The 16621-nt window shown below is 51.0% G+C and overlaps 1 protein-coding gene across 1 annotated transcript in view; it reads left to right on the top strand.

The window, feature by feature from the left end:
* The first annotated feature begins 454 nt into the window (after positions 1-454).
* The window catches only part of plppr5b (phospholipid phosphatase related 5b), a 26018-nt gene continuing 9851 nt past the window's right edge, over positions 455-16621 (top strand). Inside the window, exons 1-6 of the mRNA XM_057012574.1 lie at positions 455-596; positions 1936-2000; positions 9554-9742; positions 11914-12046; positions 14606-14856; positions 16310-16486. Coding sequence (XP_056868554.1) covers positions 1944-2000; positions 9554-9742; positions 11914-12046; positions 14606-14856; positions 16310-16486 — 807 coding nt within the window. The 5' untranslated portion in view covers positions 455-596; positions 1936-1943. The remainder of the gene's footprint in view (positions 597-1935; positions 2001-9553; positions 9743-11913; positions 12047-14605; positions 14857-16309; positions 16487-16621) is intronic.

The raw sequence follows: 16621 nt of genomic DNA, 5'->3' as shown, positions 1-16621 counted from the left end.
GCTCCAGACCCGGACTCGACCAGCCCTCTGCCAGTGAGAGGAGGAGGAGGAGGGGGAGGAGGAGGAGCGCAGGCGCACTGAGAATGAGGGCAGCTCCATCTGGTCCCCTCTTCCAGTGCAGAATCTGGGGGAATCTTTCAAATGCACAAGTCTCCTCACGCGTCACCGTCGCGCACGCGCCTGAAGACGTCTCTTTACCCGCCACAGAAGTCATGTTGCTGCCACCTTAGCTGCCCAACCTCCAGGTGTTGACGTCACGCCGCTTGTAAATGTGTAATTTATTATTGATGGTCTTCATTACATAATGCTCAGGAAATGTGAAGGAGGCGGAACCGAACCGTCGGTCCAGTGAGACCGAACCCACATCGCTGCATGTTCCAATGTGCCCGCATTCATCATCTTTTTCAGTCACCGCATCTTCTCAAGCGCGTCCGTGGACATGACGTCACTCTAACGCTGCCCTGCGGGACGCCTCTCGGGACCGCGCATGCGCGTTTCCAGCGCTGCCGCGACGAGGCCTTAAAGAACCCGAAGAGTTTTAAAAACAGAGCCGGGAGCTACTGGGACTGGACCGGGTCAGCACGAGCCGCCGGCAGGTAGGAAACGCTGCTTCAGGTGTGTACCCGCCCCTCACAGCGGCCGGAAGTAGGTTATGACAGAAGAGCTTCATCATCATCATCGTCATCATGATTACAGAGAAAAGCTGCTGTGGGCTGAACTGGGCTGAGCTGGAAGGTTCTAACCAGATCATCTTCTTGGTGATGGTCTGACACGTGTACCAGAGGTTAAAGTCAAAGTTCTGCTCTGGACTTGCCAAGTTCACAGCTCCTTTCGCTCTAATCTGCCCCGGACTGGGGCAGCCGGAGCCCCAGACTGGGGCAACCGGAGCCCCACACTGGGGCTGCCGGAGCCCCAGACCGGGGCAGCCGGAGCCCCAGACTGGGGCAGCTGGAGCAGCTGGAGCCCCAGACTGGGGCAGCTGGAGCAGCTGGAGCAGCTGGAGCCCCACACTGGGGCAGCTGGAGCCCCACACTGGGGCAGCTGGGGCAGCTGGAGCCCCAGACTGGGAGAAGCAGGTAGCAGCAGATGAGTCCAGTCAGGAACATGGTGAAACTAACTTTTGTTTTTGGTCGTTTTGGCTGAAAAGTCACGTCTGTCGGTGAAATCTGACAGTTATTAATGTGCAGCCTTAGTCAGCGTCTTCTGTGTCACACTCATACCGTTGCCAGGCAACAGAAACCAACACCAATCAACAGGAAGACGCGTTCACCTGCATTTCGCCCTCAACAGTTTTTGTGGCAGATGTTCCATGAGCAGGTGACCGTCCCAGATCAGGTTTCCTCAGTATTGGTTACCTGTCTCTGAAACTGGAGTTAGCTCTGTTTCCTGGCTTTGAGTTACCACTGTCTGAGTAGTAAAGATCCCTCCTGCTTCTTGGTGAACCAGACACCAACGATTTGAAGGTTTGTGGTGAGGCGCTGAAGGTCTCCACCACAGGTGGATCCCACAGACACATCTGGTGGATGGAGGACCTGGATGTGTGACCCAGGACCCCTCAGTCCTGCTCACACGCCAAAACACCGAAAAAGAGCCCAAATGATCGGAAAACAACAAACTTTTTTCCATTTAAAGAATTATTTTCACACAATTCTCATTTTATGCCGCTCAAAATATGTTTGGACACCAAAAGTTCCATCGGAGTTTCTGCACAAAGGGAATGAGGACTTTGAAATCTGAGTTTCCATCAGTAAGAGCTGCATGTGTTAGCAGCGTAGTGGTCACTCAACAGCTGTGTTCCGCCGTAGCTTTTATCTTCGAGGCTAGGGTTAGCATGGAGCTAGCATGTTCAGGCTTCATCTTCAGCTCAGCTCAGCCTAACTTAACTGGTGCAGCTTCTGTCTGGGTCAGAACTGATGTCCTGTCTCTGTCTCGCAGTCTCCAAAATGCCTTCAGAGCAGCTGAGAAGCAGATGGAGACACTGTTCATCACTGCCAGTGGAGGCAAGTCGACGCTCTCGTGCTCCTCTAGGAACATGCTCTTCATTCTTTTACCTTCTGCTCACTATGAAATGTTTATGGTTCATGTTTTTCTTGATGTGTTAAATGGAAAGGGTTGCTTTAAGATCAGGTGGTAAGGTCACCTTTGACCTTTCCCCGTCACCAGTATAAAGAGAGCAGAAGAAGGATTGTTTCTCCTTTGTCATTTGGCTAAAGAACATTTAGTCCGACTGTGTTTCACAGATTCCACGGAATCAGATTCTTGGTAACGTTATGAAAGCTTTGCTAGCCCAACACTAGAGGGCAGACTTTGTCCACAAAAACATGGCGAGAGTGTCACGCATGTCCCTGCTGGCCTGAAATAATCAGGGCCGGCCCTGTCCTTAGGCTTGTTAGCCGGGCAGCATTGGGGTCCACGGCGAGGGGGGGTTCGCACTAGAGACGGCTTTGCCTCCCTGAAAGAACTTGGGCCAGGGTGCTGAAGAAAAGAGCCGTTCTACAAAAGAACTTGGGATTTTATCCAAAATGGTGAACAAAGCAAAATCTGCAGTGATGCGGATGCTCTTAATTAATCTGTGAATCTAGAGTGCAACACTTAACCCTAACCCCTAATCCCTGACCCTAACCCTAACCCCAATCCCAAACCCTAACCCCCAACCCGTAACCATAACCCCTAACCCCAACCCCTAACCCCAACCCCTAACCCTAACCCCTAACCCTAATCCTAACCCCAACCCCTAACCCCTAACCCCCAACCCGTAACCATAACCTCTAACCCCAACCCGTAACCATAACCCCTAACCCTAACCCCTAACCCCTAACCCTAACCCTAACCCTAACCCTAACCCTAACCCTAACCCTAACCCCAACCCCCAACCCCTAACCCTAACCCCTAACCCCAACCCCTAACCTCTAACCCTAACCCTAACCCTAACCCTTTGGGGTAGCAGCCAAAGGAAGCAGATCATAAATAAGAGTGGCCCCTGAGGAGCTCAGACTTCATGAGAGGTGTTCAGATTAAAGCACCCTTGGCGTTTGGTGAGCTACCTCCTGAGCAGCTGGTCCTTCTGTGTCCTGCTTGAAGAAGACCTTGAGGTACAAGATCCCCTGGGGGGGACACCGCTGTAGCTCGGGTTGTAGGGTGATCAAAGCAGCCTGTGACTTGTAATGAGAACATGGCTACATAATCAATGTGCCTTTCCCTGCGAGATGAACCAGTCCTGGAACTGTTTATTGTTCCTCTAATGACAGTAATGAACCTCTGGCTGGGCGCTGAACTAAGACCTGGTTTAGGCTCGTGGAGGCCCTAAGTCTTCGGGTCAGTAGGCCTGTATTTAGATTTGACAGCTGATAAGTTTGGGCTAAATTTCATTCATGTGATCACATCTGTAATTTTACCCGCTAATTAGTTGTGATGCTGATTTGTTTTTTACGCTCTGAATCGCTCCGTAAACTAAGAAATGTGCACGTGTAGCTGGTAGGAAAGGTATTCATGAATCCTGTTGTGAGTGTTGGGGTTTCTGGGTTGTGTCGGTCGTTGTCCTGCAGGGGGTGGAATGGAGCACAATTGGTGGCAGCTGGCACTGCGGGGAGGCGCCTGCACCCAGGGCACGTTCGGGGTCTTCATGGCGTTTGCTGGACCGGCGAGCGTGCCGCGCCGGACTCCCGAGTTCTCTGCAGTCCAGGGGGACTGCTTCTGGGGGAGGACTCATGGTAGACCTGGGGAGGGCAGACGCCGGCGGTCCCTGAGGATTGTTTCCACCATTGTGTCCTGGCCTGCGTTCGGGTCCTGTTCATCCCTGTCTCGTAACAGAACACCCCGGCCAGTGTGGACCCGGCGGGTCAGGACGCGGTGGAGCTAAAGACACAACCCCTCCCTTCCCCTCCCCTCCCCTGACAGTAACCTTCCCCGTCACTTCTGCTGTGCCTACCTTGATGGTCTTTGTAGGGTGCCAGGAGGTGCCCGTTGAGGGGGAGGTAATGTTGGGGTTCTGGGTTGTGTCGGTCGTTGTCCTACAGGGGGTGGAATGGAGCTCAATTGGTGGCAGCTGGCACTGCGGGGAGGCGCACCTGTAGGCAGTTTACATCTTGCTGCCTATTTAAGCAGGTTGTGCCTGTCAGGGCCAGGGTGTCTCTTTGTCTTGTGTGGGGGTTTTGTCCGGATTCCCTTGTCATGTGTTGAGTTTCCTGCAGTCCAGGACCTGCAGTCGTGGGGGTCTGCTTCTGCCTTCTGTGTCTCTTGGGCACGTTCGGGGTCTTCATGCCGTTTGCTGGACTGGCGAGCGTGCCGCGCCGGACTCCTGAGTCCAGTAGGACTGCTGATGGTGGAGGACTCACCGGTAGACCTGAGAAGGGCAGAGAGGACTGCTTCGGTTCCCTGATGTTTCTGTGTTCCCTGAAGGGCCGCTCCTGCTCCGTGTTCCCTGGAGGGCTGCTCCCGCTCCCTGTGCCCTGAAGGGCCGCTCCCTGTGCCCTGGAGGGCCGCTCCTGCTCCGTGTTTTCCCTGGAGGGCCGCTCCTGCTCCGTGTTTTCCCTGGAGGGCCGCTCCTGCTCCGTGTTTTCCCTGGAGGGCCGCTCCTGCTCCGTGTTCCCTGGAGGGCCGCGCCCGCTCCCTGTGCCCTGAAGGGCCGCGCCCGCTCCCTGTGCCCTGGAGGGCCACGCCCTGTGCCCTGGAGGGCCGCGCCCGCTCCCTGTGCCCTGGAGGGCCGCGCCCGCTCCTGTGCCCTGAAGGGCCGCGCCCGCTCCCTGTGCCCTGGAGGGCCGCTCCTGCTCCGTGTTTTCCCTGGAGGGCCGCTCCTGCTCCGTGTTCCCTGGAGGGCCGCGCCCGCTCCCTGTGCCCTGGAGGGCCGCGCCCGCTCCCTGAGTGCCATGCAGTCCTGGAGGGCTGCCTTCGTGTTCTTTGTGTGCTTCCCCCTGTAAATAAAGCAACCGTCATGATTTATTTAGTGAACTCCATCAGACACTTCAGGTTATGACAGCATGAGCTTCCGAAGAAGCTGGGGAATTTAGGACCGGTTTCCACGACAACAAAAAGAGCGAGGTTGCACTGTGTTTGGGCCTTATTTTTAAAAGAAAATGGTCGGATCACTAGGGTGAGAGGTCAGCAGGTAGCTGTGCTCCATTCATCAGGAGAATCATCCTGCTGAAAGACCTCAGGGATCCTGTTTCCATGAAAGGGTGAACATGGTTGGCAGCAGCACTCAGGGAGGGGGTAGATGCCAAACATCTAAATGAAGGAGAGAGACAAGCAATGACCAGCACAACTTCACCTCGATGCTACAAAGGCCTTTGTTCCATAGCACATCCTGCGACCGTGTGATCACGGAAACCGTGATTCCTCAGTCTGGGCCATCTTCTCTTAGCACTCAGTGCTCAAGTTCTGAGGGGCACGTGCACATTGTTAGGGGGACAAAGGTCAGGATGGCCAACCTGACGGCTCTGCAACTATGCAGCAGCATATGTTTGGACCTGTGAGACAGGGAACACCTGACAGGAGCTGTGGCATTGGAGAGGCTCTGACCTGGTCTGTAGATGGCTCTCATCCCAGTGTCACCAGGACAGCAGCTAAGGCATCTCTAGCTAGCACAGGGAGATCTGATGGTCCTCCAAGGATGTGCCTCGTTAGACCAGGATATGACTCCTTAGACCTTTACTGACCCACCACCAAAGTATCATAAACTCTCTCCCATCTATCCCCTTTGCTCAGGGGGGAGGGGGACCTGCTCATATCTGAGAAGACAACACGGTGCCAGTGGCAAATCCACCACTGCTGGCAAATACCAGCTGGGCTGCAGCTACTGGTCCTTGTAGATGTTGGTCCCACATCAGACATGGAGGTGACTTGCTGCAGGTCATTTTATAGAGATCTGGCTGCTTGTGTTTTCATGCACAAAGCAGCAGATAGCGGTCCTGCTTCCAGGTTTCTGCCCTTCCAACCTCTCCTGGAACACTGGCTCTCCCAGTAAAGTGTCAAGGGTATGGAGGTGGTGCCAGGATCCTTCTGGCTGTGCTGTCATGGAGAAGCTGCCATCTGTCCAGACCTTACCTGGATCTGAGGTTGCCTAAAATTCAGCCCTTCTACCCCTGATGGCTGTTTTTGTCTGTATACGTTCCGTTCTGGGATGGATCTGGACTCTGTTTACTCCCCAGGAGACATCTCATGGGCAGTACTGCTGGTTTCATTTTCCTCTCATGATGACTGCAGTCACAGTTACACCTGTTGCACAAAATCCACCAGCTTGGTGCAGAAAGGTGCAGATGACATCCGGATGTAGTGTAGCGGTTCAGCAGGACCTGGGCTTGTCATGGGTGTGGTGGAGCTCCAGGCTCCTGGTGGGAACCTCTCTGTTTTTACTGGGAGCTCTGAATCGGGCAGAGCTTCAAAAACCCTCCATGTTCTGGTCAGCCGTCTTATTCATGGGGGGTGGGGGCGGAGCCTCTCAGACTGTTGCGTAACAGACAGATTTGACCTGACTGGTAGAATCCAGCATGTAACATCTGGAGGAGCCTGGAAGACCAAGAAGGAACTCGCAGATCCCTGAACACACATGCAGAGCTGGAAGTTCTGTCTTCAGTGAGCCGGAAAATTAACCAACCAGAGAGATCCCAGAGAGAGATCCCACAGAGAGAGAGATCCCAGAGAGAGATCCCACAGAGAGAGAGAGAGATCCTAGTGAGAGAGATCCCGAGAGAGAGAGAGAGAGATCCCAGAGAGAGAGAGAGATCCCAGAGAGAGAGAGAGATCCTAGTGAGAAAGACCCCAGAGAGAGATCCCAGAGAGAGATCCCAGAGAGAGAGAGAGATCCTAGTGAGCGAGAGATCCTAGTGAGAGAGACCCCAGAGAGAGATCCCAGAGAGAGAGATCCTAGAAAGAGAGAGAGAGATCCCAGAGAGAGAGATCCCAGAGAGAGAGAGAGAGAGAGATCCCATAGAGAGAGAGAGAGAGAGATCCCAGAGAGATCCAGAGAGAGAGAGAGAAGAGAGAGAGAGAGAGAGAGGAGAGAGAGAGAGAGAGAGAGATCCCAGAGAGAGAGATCCAAGAGAGAGAGAGATTCCCATCATCTTCTGTTGTTCACTACTGAGCTGCTCTTTCTCTCTCTCTCTCTCACACACACACACACACTCACACACTCATACACACACTCATACACATACACACTCATACACACACTCATACACACACTCATACACATACACACTCACACACTCACCCACACACACACACATCCACCCACACACACTCACACACACACACACCACCACACACACACACACACACACCACACACACACACTCACACCCACACACACACACACACACACACACACAGACACACACGCACACCCACACCCACCCACACACCACACACACACACACACACACACCACCCACACACACCACACACACTCACCCACACACACACCCACCCACACACACCCACCCACCCACACACCACACACACACACCCACACCCACACACACGCACCCACACACACGCACACCCACACACACACACACACAGACACACACACACATACACACACTCACACCCACCCACACACACATACACACTCACACCCACACACACCCACCCACACACCACACACACCACACACACACACACCCACCCACACACACCACACCCACACACACCCACCCACACCACCCACACACACACCCACCCACCACACACACACACACACTCACACCCACACCCACCCACACACACACACCCACACACACACACACCACACACACAACACACACACACACCACCACACACACACACACACTTTACTAGCTGCGTCCTCACCAGATCAGAGACCGACTCCTCGGTCCCGCTCTGATGTGTCGGTCTCCAGACACGAGTGTATAAACACACTTCTGGTGAGCTGCTCTCTGATTGGCTGATCTGGGGGCCTCTTTATGCATGGCTGATTCTGTTTGTGCACAGTGAGAGACTGCATGTTAAAAATAGCACACTTGTATCAAAGTGTGTGTGCCGTCTGTTCACAGCATGTGTGGAACGTCTGATTACAACAGTAGATGTATGTTTAATGACACACAACCAGATCATTCTGGGATGGCACGTTCCTCTTCTCAGCTCTCTCACGGGACTGAACGGGACTCTGGCACCCAGCTCGGCCTGGTCCCCCCCCTCCAGCACCCAGCTCGGCCTGGTCCCCCCCCCCCACATACCCATCTATGCACCAGGGGACTCATCCACACTGAGATGTTCCACCTCCAGCACAGTGTAACATCTAAAAACACACCTGTTCCGACCGGTGAACCCTCAACCATCGCCCCCCTTCACTGCACCCTCTTTACACCTTCTCCATGGTTACTCTTCACGTCCTGAGACCTGAACTCTTCCTGCATCGTTAGGGTTAGGGTTAGGATCAACGTGGTTGGATTAGGGTTAGGGTTAGGGTTAGGATCAGCGTGGTTGGGTTAGGGTTAGGGTTAGGGTTAGGATCAACGTGGTTGTTGGTGGTTGGACACTCACTCAGGTTCAGGGTTAGGGTTAGGGTTAGGGGGTTATGGTTAGGGTTAGGATCAACGTGGTTGTTGGTGGTTGGACACTCACCCAGGTTCAGGGTTAGGATTAGGGTTAGGATCAACGTGGTTGTGGTGGTTGGACACTCACTCAGGTTCAGGGTTAGGGTTAGGGTTAGGGGGTTATGGTTAGGGTTAGGATCAACGTGGTTGTTGGTGGTTGGACACTCACCCAGGTTCAGGGTTAGGATTAGGGTTAGGATCAACGTGGTTGTGGTGGTTGGACACTCACTCAGGTTCAGGGTTAGGGTTAGGGTTAGGGGGTTATGGTTAGGGTTAGGATCAACGTGGTTGTTGGTGGTTGGACACTCACCCAGGTTCAGGCCATCACAGGGCCTCGTGGCTCGTCACCACGGTGGATCTGCTCCGTAGAACTATCTTTTTCTTCTGACACCTGAGAGAACTGAACTTTCAGTGCTGGAATGAGGAGCTAGCATAAACGGTGGCTCAGCCATGTACGTGCACAGACGATGACACTAACAACTCATCATATTCCAACACTAATGTGCTCGTGCCTGTCTGCTCGCCAGAGTGGCGTCCTCCCCTCTCTTGCATGGATTATTTTTGAGCAGGTATTTTAGGTGGGGAAGCATGATGTCCACGTTAGCATCCATACGTATCGACACTATATGAGGAGCCCCAATTATCCCCACAACGCTCTCCTGGATGATGTCTTCCCTTTTCTTTACATAGATGTTTTGCTCCAGTCTGATGGTGAATTGGTTAAACAGCCCCTCCCCCACAGCCAGGCACACACATGAGAAAGCCTGGCATTCTCTCTCTCTCTCTCACACACACACACACACACACACACTCTCTCCACTCTGTGGTTGCAGCAGATCGGCAGCAGCAGCACATTTGCTTGTGTGCAGCGGGGGAATCATGAGGCGGTCAGCAGTGCTCTGCCGTTCAGGGGCGGAGGAGGAGGCAGGCTAGGGCAGAGGAACCTTTCTTCACTTAAATGCCTTCTTCTCTCCCTCTGCATCATGCTTTACTTCCAGCTGGTGATCATGGCCGGGACCGTTATGCTGGCCTATTATTTTGAGTACACTGACACCTTCAGTGTGCACGTCCAGGGCTTTTTCTGCTACGATGCCACGTTCACCAAACCCTACCTTGGACCAGAGGACAGCAGCGCTGTGCCGCCCGTGCTGCTCTACGCCGTGGTGACAGGACTGCCCACTCTGCTGGTGAGTGCACGTTCATCAGCAAACTTTACACCATCACACCCGCCAGGCTCGTTAATGAATAATAAATGAAGGAAAGTCCGCCCTCCAAAATGAGATGTTCTGCCCCTAAAATAATCGGACACTTATTAAAATGAAAGCAATAGAGAAAAAGAGCCTTGTGCCAGTGCGGTGTGTAATGGTGAGGAGTCACGTTCAGTGAAGCCAGGTGAGTCTGTCTCATGGGGCTTGGTTGTATGGATCAGCTCAACACAACTTTATTAAGCTGAACACAATTACGTCAGCTAACCCTTCAGTTATGGATTTCCCAGTTCTGAAGAGCTAACAGTGAGTTTCCCCGTAGAAATTCTGAAACATGAAAATAAATGTACTGATCCTAAAGATCGCTCAAAAGAAAGAGCATAGAAATGATATTTTACAACACACACACACACACACACACACACACACACACACACACACACACACAGGTCTTATCTTCACTTTAAAATGGTTCTGATTTCATGATCTCTTTATTTACAACCGCCGCACCAATGATGACAGTTTGCTCTTTAGCACCTTCTTCTTCTTCCTCTTCTCCTCCCAGTCAGACAGAGAACCACTCTTGTTATTATGGTACCATGATGTCGTGTCCAGACAAAACACAACTGGTCTTCACAGGTGTTTAGAAGTTCCGAAGGCTTCAGCCATCTTTCTGTGTTACACCTCTGGGTGCACGATTGTGTAACTCCTACAGTTACACTTGTGTCTACTTCTGTCTTGGTCAGCGGTGTCACACGGTGCTAATGTGACAAGTATATCAGCTGATGGTTACTGAGGCAGAGTCAGCCTGCCAAGATTGCCAGGTGGATACTGGCCCCCACTGTCTGCACGCTGCCCGAGGACGTCGCTCCAAGTGTGCGAGGGAAAGAAGCTCTCTGTTCCTAGCTAAATATACACGCCGCAGTTGCACCTCGTGACCCCACTGATGAGACGGAAGTCACCCTGTGAACCATGTTGGGTGTGGGTTAGGGTTAGGGGTTAGGGTTAGGGTTAGGGTTAGGGTTAGGGTTAGGGGTTAGGGCTAGGGTTAGGGGTTAGGGTTAGAGTTAGGGTTATCTGAAATGATTCACCTACCTGTTCTGGGCTGGGCTACAAATGCAGGTCCAACCATTTTTTTGACTGAGCATTTTGGCACTGAAAGTGAGCAGGAATTTTCTTGTTTTATTCCTTTGATCTCAGGCAGATTTCATTTTGCAAAAAAAGATTTGGCTCATATTTTCATAGTGACACTTCTCAAATCATTCACGCCCCTTATAATTGCACGCAAAATGTAAGTGCACAACCTGGATGTAGGATGCCAAGAAGTAGTATGCAAAGCTAATCTCACTCTAAGTCTGGGTCTGGTGGAGTCCAAGAGAACATCTAGCTGACTACATTGTGTCAGATGTGACGTAGCAGGGCGACTGATGAGATGGGGTTGTTTGGGGTATACCTTTTATCTTGAGTGAAGGCAAGACTTTTTGGGACAGGTGCTGCTGCATATGGCTGCAACGGCACGCTAAACCCCAAATGAGTCAGCAGTTTGTTGCAGGGCCTATGTGATTTTTGGGGATTCTGTACACTGCTCAAGGGTACCTTGGCAGTGTCATGAAATGTTCCCCCCTGCTACAAGAACACCTTCCCAGTTTTTTCCGCACCGGGGCTTGAGCAGATACCCTCCTCTTTTCAACTTTGTCTTGACAATGTGAGAAAGGCCCTTCTTTATTGAAAGATAACAAAGTAACAACCATAAAATTATGGTTTGATCCGTTCAGTTGAGAACTATTTTAATCCCTGTCCACCTCAATCAATGACCTCATATTTTACAGAATGAATAGGAACAATTTCCCAGATACACACTCTTGTAGAAGAATGGAAGCTGCCATAGTTTGTACACACAGCGTATATCAACATAGATATTATGTGACACCTAATGGGAACATGTGACTATTGTGGCTTGAGGTAAAAACCTACGTCCCCTAAATGCCCTGATCTTACTCTAAGCCCTTCCCTCAACCTCAGAACCATTTCTGAAGCCTCAAACATGACTTTGTGACATACAGGTGTGATGTTACTGATGGAGACTGGTTACTGGTGTCTGTGTCAGTAGCTGGGATGCAGTATTTACATCGTGGTGTCTCTACTTCTGTCAGATCACCATAACAGAGACTGTGATGTTCCTCGTCCAGTACACGTCCAAAGAGTTTGACAGGTCTGACAAGACTGTAGCAACAGGCGACTGCTGTTACCTCAACCCAATGGTGAGGAGAACTTTCCGTTTCCTTGGTAAGTTTCAGCTTTGTTCTCATTTGTGTTTTGTACTCTGATTGTGCTCACACGTTAACATAACCTGGTAGAATATGGAAGACGGGCACAGGGAAGAAAAAGAATTTCAGATGTAACTACGCTTCTATGAATTCTGGATGACCATCAGAGCCAGTATGAAATACCTGGATGAACCCTAACCCCTAACCCTAACCCTAACCCCTAAACCTTAACCCCTAACCCTAAACCCTAACCCCTAACCCTAAACCTTAACCCCTAAACCCTAACCCTAAACCTTAACCCCTAAACCTTAACCCCTAACCCCTAACCCTAACCCCAAAACCCTAACCCCTAAATCCTAACCCTAAACCTTAACCCCTAACCCTAACCCCTAACCCCTAACAAACTCACATCAGTTGGTAAAGTGGGGCTGCCACCCAGTGATCTTGTCCTATAACATTTTCAAAAATCTGTTTTTGAAATGATGGTGAACTCTGGCAGAATTCATAGAACCTTTAATACATCCATAACTCCTGTTCCCTTTCATTCTCCCTGACCACCAGAACTGGTATGAAATACCTGGATGACATATACCAACAAGGTCATGAGGAACTCTCACTCACTGAGACTCAGTTCCCGATTGAGGAATCAGACAAGATGACCAATGCCACAGAATTGGAAGTGCCTCAAATTCTCTGATGAAATTAGTACAGGAAGAAACCTATGCGGCTGCAGCATACATATTATTCTGTGGGATGCCCCCTCAAGGCAACCCATGATGTGGAGACGCTCCTGGTCATGTGATATTTCACTGGGGGAATATGAAAGCCCTTGAGCCTGGATACATGTGATATAGTGTAAACAACCCAAAGCTAGAGCCTCTGCTCGAACAAGGCATCACCTTTCTTGTGTCCTCAATGACACAAATAGGGCGTCGAGCTTCCAAAACCCTGCAGAAACCTCACTGTACTGTTTCAGAGCTTGAACAGGACACATTAGGGTAGCATTCGGATGTAGTTTCTCCTGCCCTGACTTTTGTAAGCTGCCAGATTGATAGACCAGTTGACATGGAAGGCAGAAAGCTTCTCAGGGAGGAAAGCAGGGTCAGGCCACATCGTAACCCCTAATTCATTAGGATACCACTGCCAACAGGGCCTTGCCACAGACGGTGCATGAAGCTCACAAACCCACTTTGTAGATGCAATAATGAGCAGAAAGACAGATTGGACAGGCAACCACCTAAGGACAGCATGTTCCAAGGGATCAAATGAGGGGTGCAAGGCATTCAATTGGAGATGCCACAGATGAGGATACCATTCGCTTCCCTCCAGCTGTGACAGGAGGTCCTGCCTTAGGGGGAAAGGCCTAGGCATTCCCTAGAAGTTAAAAAGCCACAAGCAAATCTGCGTGATTGCATTGTTCTACCTTGTGGAGTGTTGAGGAGTGGAACTGGAGGGAAGGCATAAAGAAAGGTGTCCGGCCAAGGATGTGCCAGGGCATCTTGATCCATTGGGATGGTTGGCTCTACAAGGGAAAAATCATAGCAGGCGATGGGTCAACACTTCTGAGGCAAATGGATCGACATCTCCTCCAAGTGTGCCCATATCATCCGAACCACTATCACGTCCGGCCTCCACTTGCAAGAAGGAGCCTTTTAGTGTGAAAACACGTCGGTGACAGGGTTCTGAACACTCTGAGAGACTTGCATGGCAAGGCGAGGACCGGTCCCGGCACATCAGAGCCTCCTGCGGTCAATGAGTGGATCTGGTCCCCCTGGTGGATCACATGATACACTACTAAGGTTTGGCTAAACAAAAAAGCATTTGCCTCCCTTCCAGAAAGGAAGGATGTTCCTGAGAGCTATTTGTACAACACACACTTCACATGAAGAAAACGTGTTCTCTTCTGCTGAGGGCTCAAGGGTTCTCTGACTGACCTGTGGTTCCACACAGTGTCCCACCCCGAGGAGAAGGTGTTCATTATCACCACTTCCCAGTGGGAAGGAAGGGAGCCCAGGGAAACCCCAGTAGAGAGATAAGACAATCCTACCTTGGGTTGCTGACTGGAATTAAACTGCTTTCAACCAAGTTTTCTCTAAGTCCCATTTGGTTCATAAGCGACAAAAGGCTTGTGTTCGCGGGTCGTGGAGCATATGAGCTCTACTGGACCGACGTGGAGATGCTGCAATGCTGATGTTTTTGAAAGAACTTGAGCTCATTGTGGCTCTTGTTGCTCCAAAAGCAAAACACAGAAAGAGGCATAGGCTCGTCTATGGCTGCTGTTGGTTTAGCTGTGGTGGCCACCGCGCTGGCTAACTTGTGTTTGCTTTGTGTTCACATAATGATTTCTCTATCGTCTCTTCTCTCGACATCTGGGTGTGTGTTTGTGGTTTGCTCAGTCAGGCTGAATGCCACCTGCTGGTTCCCAGAGTCCCTGTCCTGGAGATGTTTGGTCCTGTGGAAACTGTGTTGTCAGCTTGGCTGATGTGACATGATAATATTTGAAGTTGTCAGCTGTGCTTCAGCAGGCTGAAATGAGCATCTTTATGATCATCTTCCGTGCTTTTCTTCTTCTTTGCAGGGGTCTACGCCTTTGGTCTCTTTACTGTGGATATTTTTGTCAATGCAGGCCAGGTTGTGACTGGAAACCTGGCCCCTTACTTCCTCACAGTGTGTAAGCCAAACTACACTGCACTGGGATGCCAGCAGGCTCTGCGCTACATCAGCCACCAAGAAGCCTGTACAGGAAACCAAGATGACATCCTGCGGGCCCGAAAAAGCTTCCCTTCCAAGGAGGCTGCGCTCAGCATCTATGCTGCACTTTATTTGGCAGTGAGTCTCAGAGAATGTCTTTCATCTGTACGTGGCAGAGGACGGAAACCTGGTTCTGAACCGTAACTGCTGTAGTGTTTATCATCATTAGCCAATGTATTTCTAGAGAACTTTAACTCATTGCCGACCCCTGAACGCTCTGTGGTTAAATGAGAGCAAGGGAACTCACGTCAGAACATTCTCCACCTCTAATGAGAACTATAACAGGAACAAATCCATTACAAATGAGAGCTTATCAAAGGAAAAAGCCCTTAAACAAAGACTTGACCTTTGAAATTATGACATCGGTCATAGCAGCAGACTATTGGTGCCCTAGGTCAGTCAGATTGTGAGAACATCTCCTACACAGCCTCTCCAGATCAGCCCACAGACTACCAGTCATGTCTGGGTCTGGGCTCTGACTGGGCCCTTCCAGAACCTTCTGCTTCTGTTGAACCCATGGTTTTGTTGATCATTGTGGTGAAGTGTTTCTACCAGAACTAACAGGTCTTTGGAAGTGTTCAGAATTCTCTTCGCCTTGACCAAGGCCCTGGTTCCAGCTGAAGGACAGCAGCCTTAGAGCCTCTTGCTGCCCCTCTCTGCTGCTCTGTGTCTCCACTCTTCTAAAGATCTAATCTGCCACACACCTTTAGGAATTATGAGCACAAAGTGTTGTCGTCGAGTGGTGGACTCTGGACTGATGGCGGCAATAGTTGGATCCCACCAGCTGTCTGTGGGCCATGACTTTGCTCTTCTAGCTAAGAAAATGTCAGGAACAACCTACTATAATAGCTGAACTTGATCTGGGATCAATCAGCAGCGGGTTTACACGCTTAAGCGACCAACTTATTTGAGATTATTTTCCTCCTTAGAGACTGGACTTTGTTGATGGTAACATTGATGAGGAAAATGTTCTGACAGGAGTTCTCTCACATGTGGCACAGACTACCTGAAGGGTGCCTCGTAGTAAAAGGGCATCCACCACACTGCTGCGAAGCTCTTCCAAGGTTCAGTGCCATGCTAAAGTAATACAAACCAGAGGTCAGAGACCAACTGCGTGGATTTCATCCTGAAACCTGGCATTGGCTGAAGTCCAGGAAAGGACGTAGGCCCAACAACAACATGAGATGACTGAAAGGGTGCGTAGGCCTGAGTCCCAGCACGTTTGCTCTCTACGCCCCAACCAGGGTGGAACTGGGTCCACATGTTAGTACCAGGCTCTGCCCTCGCCACCCCCGCTAATACACATGCAAATCCTCATAACCATCAGACCCTCAGATTAGCAGCCATGAGTCCAAATGACAAGAAGAGGAACTTTCCTGATGGATGGAGACGCTCCTCAGTGAAGGCTAATGGAATCGGGTCAGACAGCTGAACAGCATGGGTCAGGGTTACTGTTCCCCCTTTATTCTGAAAGGGGCTCCAGGATGCTTCCACAGTAGAACATTGACCACCTCCGTCTTCTCTCTCATAGATGTATTTGACGTGCACAGAGCCGATGAAGGGCACCCGTCTGGCCAAACCGGTGCTGTCTCTGGGGCTCGTATGCTTGGCCTTTCTCACTGGTTTGAACCGTGTGGCTGAATATCGTAACCACTGGTCGGACGTCATCGCCGGCTTTTTGATTGGCTCTGCCATTGCTACCTTCCTGGTGAGTATTTTAGCTTTAAATGGCTGTCGAGGACCATGTATGTGTGTGTGGACCAGAGACCCAGAGCATGGAGGTGAGTTGGTGGCCTGCGCGTGTTGGGGGGAGGTCCAAGAAGAAACTGCCCAAGTGACTCAG

Source organism: Takifugu flavidus, chromosome 17, assembly GCF_003711565.1.
Source record: "Takifugu flavidus isolate HTHZ2018 chromosome 17, ASM371156v2, whole genome shotgun sequence".
NCBI classification, from domain to species: Eukaryota; Metazoa; Chordata; class Actinopteri; order Tetraodontiformes; family Tetraodontidae; genus Takifugu; species Takifugu flavidus.
This window is presented reverse-complemented; position numbering and strand designations above follow the sequence as displayed.